The 6,404-nt window shown below is 39.5% G+C and overlaps 1 protein-coding gene across 1 annotated transcript; it reads right to left on the bottom strand.

Annotated features, from left to right (window-relative positions):
- Positions 1-696: 696 nt before the first annotated feature.
- LOC112516309 (DELLA protein RGL1-like) lies at positions 697-2,479 on the bottom strand. Its single transcript, XM_025123324.1, has 2 exons — positions 1,754-2,479; positions 697-1,650 (listed from the first exon to the last, which is right to left on the bottom strand). The coding sequence occupies exons 1-2, from the start codon at positions 2,477-2,479 to the stop codon at positions 697-699; spliced, it is 1,680 nt and encodes a 559-aa protein (XP_024979092.1).
- Positions 2,480-6,404: the final 3,925 nt, after the last annotated feature.

Genomic DNA, 6,404 nt, shown 5'->3' with positions numbered 1-6,404 from the left:
CCCCACACACACAAATAACATTATTTTATTAAACACTAAGGGGCCATTTACCAAACACTTATCCGGTAAGTGCTTATCGGTAAAATTCAACACTATTAATTACTTACGGGGTACGATTTTAGTCCATCAAAACGACATCGTATGCAACAATTTACCCGGTAAGCGCTTATCGTGGTAAGAGTCGTCGTTCTCACTTACCGGGTAAGACTCTAGGTCCTTATCCTGCTCTTACCGGATAAAATTCTTGGTCCTTACCATATTCATTCCGGTAAAATAATGCTACTTGGTAAGCACTTATCTGGATAAGCATTTGGAAAACGACCCCCCAAATCCATTTTTCATTGACACATCTTTTTCATAATTGTTTTCTACATATAAGTTATAACTAGTCAACCCAGGCCCAGATAACTTGTGTACCAAGGCCCAAATGTCACAATATCTCCACTTTATGACCCAATTTTGATGGGTTATATTTACAACTTTACATGAATTGTGTTAAAGTCATTGATCGTACTTTAACACAATTCATGATAAAACACAGAGTTTTAAACTCCAAACTACATATATTCGGGAAATACAGATGAATTTCTCTAACAGCTTCGGCTAGGAAATTGGGTATTTTATCGTGTTAAATCTAGTAATATTTGAACTAGAACCGTCACCTATTTTGAATCGACAAACAGGTTTTTGAGTTCGTTATTCTTGAATGAACTTCCATGTCGAAAGCGAATGCAATGGAGTTCCTTTCCACCCAACGATCAAACACTTGCCGTTGTTCTCAAGCGTGCAAGAACTCGCACACGAAAACTGTTGCAACACGAGGTTAGCTTGATACATACACGAATCACTTAAATCGATCTCGATCATCCCAAACCGAGCAAAAAACGACCTCCATGTATTCATGTTTACGCTTCTGCTAATCCGCTCGCCCCCTTCATCTGCCACCATGTTATGCATTCCCTCAGCAAGATGAACACCTTCCACCATGGCTCGATGAGCGTTATCTCGGCTCATACATGCTTCCAAGCAATCGAAAAGAGCACCATAGAAGAACAATGTCTCGGTAAAGCGATTCACAAAAGAGGTCGAATTATGGTTCGCTTCAACCTCTGCAACCACAACGATCAAAGGGTTGATCCTTCTAATTGTTCTCATCAAATTCTCCAAGCTCTGAGGTCTCGTGATCATCGTTCTTAGTATCGTTTGACAATACACCGCGATGGCTTCGCCATCCTGAACCTCAAACTGTTCTTTTCCCACCTCGGTGATGTCCGATAACACCAGTATTTTAAACAAGAACGACAAATTAAATGTCTTGGCAAACGCCTCCAATCTTTTCCCGGTTTCCCCTACTTGTTGGACATCTGAGGTTGTTGCGAAGGCGGTTATTTTCATAAGCTCGATTTGCGATCCCCGTTCTGCCAGTGCTTGCATCATCGCTGTCCATTGTACGCCGCTCCTAATATGCATGTCAATCAAATGGACCTTGCTCGATGTACCAATTTGATCGATAATAGCTTGTATGCCTGTGAATTGCAACACTTGATTGAACGGAAGAGCCTGGTGACACGCCAAGAATGTCGGATTCGTTCCCATTGCTAAGAATTCCGGACTCGATCCCGTTGATACATGATTTTTGGTCTTTTGACCCTGTTTCGGGTGTAGGTAAAAGACATTTATCTAGTAAACACTTACAGGATAAAAGACGCTTACCGACAATCAATTTTAACGATAAACGAGGGTGAACGCTTACCAGTTTTTTGAGTTTCATCGGAACGGCGATTCCGGTTTCTTTTTCAATTCTTTTCTGTAGTGCTTCACATAAATAATAGGCCAGCCGTTCCACCGGACTGCCGTCGTCGGACGTCACCCAACCGCACCGTGCTAGGAATTTGCTGGCCGTATCAAACTGTCTCCGACCAACTTTCTCAGCTGCCGTCAGAAGCTGGAAAATCAGCTCCACTTCTCTGGTATTGTCAATGGTTAGGCTCGTAAACGCCGACGATCCGTACGGGTGGGTGAACATGGTGTAGCCATTAACCCGTTGTGTTGAAAACTTGATGAACTTTTCCGCCGCTAGTTCGATGATTTCCACCGTCGATAGTTCTTTTCTAGCACAATCCGGTGTTTTTTCGTTAATAGAAGACTGATGTTCTAAATGCTTAAACCTGTTCCGGTAACCGCTGAGGAGCTCCAATGCCGCCGGAGGATTCAGCTCCGAGTATGCTGACTTAGGCTTTGAATATGAATTTGAATTTGAACTTGAAATTTCCTTGATTGATTCATTGAATTCTGGTACGGAGTATGGTCTGTGATCATGGTTTGCTTCCAGATCTTGAACCTGGATCGAAAACGGCCGAACGCCCAACCGATTGCGAAAATTACTCATGGTGTGGCTTACGTCTTCCAACGGTGGGAGTTCTTCACCGGCGGCCATATTCTCCAATTCGTGCGGCGGAAACTGGTGGCGCTCCTCCATCCCTCCATACTCTTCAAAAGGGTTAAATTCTTGGATTTGGGTTTCGTTGGCATTGAATGTTGGGTACATTTTGATGATGATCTTGAATGGAGAATTTGGCAAAAAGTTGATGAATTTGTGAGATGATCGATCGGAGGATATGAAGTGGTTGTGGGTGGTGACGACAATATCGTCAGGTGGGTCCGGAGATCGGTGGCGATGCAGAAAAGGTCAGAAAGCAAGAACAATAAATGTAACACAATTTAGGGGACATTCATCCTAAGAAGTTCAGCCGGCATACAATGTCTGAATACAAGAAAACGAAAATGACATACGGAATTGTTCGCGAGTTCTTTACAATGTCTGAATACAAGAAAACGAAAATGACATACGGAATTGTTCGCGAGTTCTTTTATATTTGTTAAAATGTACGAGGTTGTTTTTTTACCTCTTAATAGTTTTATTAAGAGACAATCTTTTAATAGTTCAATTAAGAGGCAATCTCCGAATCGTTAAAAGGTGAATTTTATTTGGCAAAAAAAAGTCTGTCTTTTAATGGTTCTAAAACTCTCTTAATGATTTTGTATCTTGTATCTCCCTTAACCATTAAGAGCCCTAATTTCATTGTACACAATTACCAAACAATTATATTTCATTTTACATTATATCATGAGAGCATCTTAATCATTTTGACCACTTCATCATTCTGCACCGAACCATTCAACAATTGCCAAACAGCCCGAAAAAGTTTTAATTGCAAACATTTTTGTCTTTATAAAACAGGGATAATGTAGAGTGTAACACGTATCTTCAATTGTCCATATTTATCATGACTTTGGTCTTCCAAATTTCGATCTAATTCTTACCCGTCAAAAGAAAACATTGAAAATGCGCATCCAAACACCTCTTTGATTATTTGTGTACCATAAAAAGAATTATAGTTCATTACAATTTTCGTCCCAGTGGTTATGAACCTCTGAATTTCGTCCCCGACTCCATTTTTTTCAAATATGTCTTACTGTTTGCATTTTGTTATGTTATTTGTCAATCCCTTTAACGAGTGTCAAGTGCCTCCCGTTAAGTGGCCTCGCATGCCATTCACATGCACACATTTCATCATTTTGCTTCTAACGCTACAAAAATGAGGAGTATCACTGTCGCTCCATCGATCAAAAGCTCCGAATCAATGACGGATTTTAGTGATGGATGTTTTTTGCGACGAATTAGCAACGGAAAACTTTCAGCACGGATTTGTGATGGAAAAGTTCCAGCGACGGATTAGCGATGGATTAGCTAGGCACTTCTTTCAGCAACGGATTAGCGAGGGAAATCTTCAGCAACGGATTAACGACAGAATATTTTTAGTGGCGGATTAGTGAGGAATCTGTGAGGGAACTGATTTTTGGCCCATCCCTCGCAGATCCCTAGTTGATTAGCGACGGATAGGACAAAAACCATTTCTCTCGCAAATCAATGACGGACTAGCGAGGGAATTGATTTTTAGCCTATCCATCGCTAATTAGCAACGGATCTTTTCTATCGCTAATAACCGTCGTTGATACTATGTTTTCTAGTAGTGTAACATGCAATTCACATGTGACATTTTAGAAGAAAAAAAAACTAGGAATATAAAGGTATTAAGGGGCCCTTTATTAAATGCTTACTTGGGTAAGCGCTTACTAAGTTATATTAACTTACCGGATGAATATGGTAAGAACCAAAAATCTAAGAACGAGGCAAGGACTGAGAGTCTTACCCGGTAAGTGAGAGCAATGATTCTTACCACGGTCAGCTCTTACCGGGTAAATTGTTGCATAAAAAGTCGTTTTTGTTGACTAAAATTTTATCCCGTAAGTAAATAATAGTATTGAATTTTATCGGTAAGTGCTTACAGGGTAAGTGTCCGGTAAACGGTCCCTAAGTTAGCAATGGTGGTAGCAACAGAAAAACAACACAAGCAGAAGCAAGAACATTAGGTATATCAACGAAAATCAATCCATCAAAACCCTAATTTGTACAAACATGTTTCAAAAAAAATTAAAATTATAATTTGTTTAAAAATTTTAAAAGGTGGAATTAGTCGAGCATATATCAGACTTGGAGCATATCAACTTTTTATATCAAAGTTCCATTTTAGTCCTAGTAGTCGCTATTATTCAACAAAGTGTAATATTGAAAATAGGACCCCCCATTCAAAATTCCTGGCTCCGCCTCTGAGCACCACCATGTCGCTGCCACATGCACCACCGTGAATGCAACAGTTAACAACACACCACCACCCTCTTAGGCTCTTAGCCCAACATCATCGTTGCCACACTAGTTCGGTTTCACCTCTGATATCATATGTAACATCTCAAGGCAACCGTCCCAGATATTGTTTGCTTTGTCCATACATCTGAACTCATGATTTTATAAAGGACCAGATACATACTCTATCAGACGCGTTTTAAAACTGTGAGTACAGGTGTGTGGACAAAGTGAACGTACAATATTTGGTCTGGGATGTTACACCTCCAAAATGTTTGTACCTAATTTTACATGTGCTTTGAGCGAATCAATTAAATGACATCGCCCTCACCTGAACTCCCGTAGCCAAAGTAGTGATCACATGATTCGCTCGAGCTTGCAAGATCATATCGAAGGACTGCAACTCGACATCTGATCTGCAGGCAGCTTCGTATGAATTAAGCTCTGAAGAAAAGCGATGGGTAGAAGATACAATAACCGATTTCTTGCTAACATGAGCTCCCATTTCAACACCAAATCCAACAAGATATCAAAATCGTAAACCCAAATTTCAGTCAGTCAATAACACAAACAGGTAAACCGCAACAAACTTAAATGAGGAAAAACCATACAGGAATGAAGAAATTCCTCCCAGTGATCAGAAATCTGAGGTAGACAATAAGAGGAATATAAAGATGAAAAACCTGTAAGAAAGAGAAGGAGAAGAAGAATATGAAGGGGATAAAGATGGATGGAAGGAGTGATAATAGCTTGCACGCATGAGTTATAATGATTTAAGATGGAAAAGGCGGGAAGCAAGTAGAAGCGCCATGGCCATGGGAGCTTGGAGATTTATGAGATTAAAGCAGTTGTGAAAACGCGCATTGAAGGTTCAAAAGGCTGAGAAACTCGAGCTTAAAGACAGGAAAGGCGGTAGGGAGGGAGTCTTGTGTAAGGACATGTATTTCTTCCCCCCAGATTACTAAAATACCCTTTCCTCATTCTAGAACGTGTTTTGGCAAAATAAATAGCTAGTGCTCGTAGTTTACTAAACGCTTACCCGGTAGCTGACATTTATCTTTCTCGATAAAACCCCAGAATCTTACCCGATATGAACCGAATCGAGTCGAGTTTGAACTCAACTTAATGGTGTTGAGCCGGTTCAACTCAAGGAATCTTTGAGATATCTATCGAAACTAAATATTCTATAAAGTAAGCTTAATTTGAGTTCAACCAAAAAGTATTAAAACATACATAAGACTCAAAAATCAGATAAAAATTTAAATCCAATTGTTGTAAACTGAAACTTGACTCGTTATATATTTCAAGTTTATTTTCATAGTCCAACTCGATAAAGTTCGACTCAACAAGTTGGAATCGAGCTCATACTCAAACAGTCAAATGTAGCGATCGACAACAACTCGATAAAGTTTGACTTAACAAGTTGGAATCGAGCTCAAACTCAAATGTAGCCATCGGTAACTTGTGTGCAAAATTTGGGATAAGGCCCAAATCTTTGTGCAACTAGTTCTTGTCTTTTGTAATTACAGTAATGGGCCATTACAATTACATGATATGGCTGCTTATTTAATATTTAAAAATAATGTTTTGTAAAACCAATTTATATTCATTGATCAACTTTATAAGCTAATGATCTAATAGTCTAAAGATATCGCATTATCCAGTTTTCAGAAACTCCTGAGATTCACAGTAACCGCCA

Source organism: Cynara cardunculus (assembly GCF_001531365.2).
Source record: "Cynara cardunculus var. scolymus isolate 2C chromosome LG 8, CcrdV1, whole genome shotgun sequence".
Lineage (NCBI taxonomy): Eukaryota > Viridiplantae > Streptophyta > Magnoliopsida > Asterales > Asteraceae > Cynara > Cynara cardunculus.
Note: the sequence above shows the minus strand (reverse complement) of the source record. Positions and strands in the feature narration are given on the sequence as shown.

Coding starts and splice junctions, on each gene's coding strand:
- LOC112516309 (XM_025123324.1), bottom strand. CDS start 2,479: ATGGAGGAGCGCCACCAGTTTCCGCCGCACGAATTGGAGAATATGGCC. Junction 1,651..1,753: donor CGATGAAACTCAAAAAACTG/GTAAGCGTTCAC, acceptor CACCCGAAACAG/GGTCAAAAGACCAAAAATCA.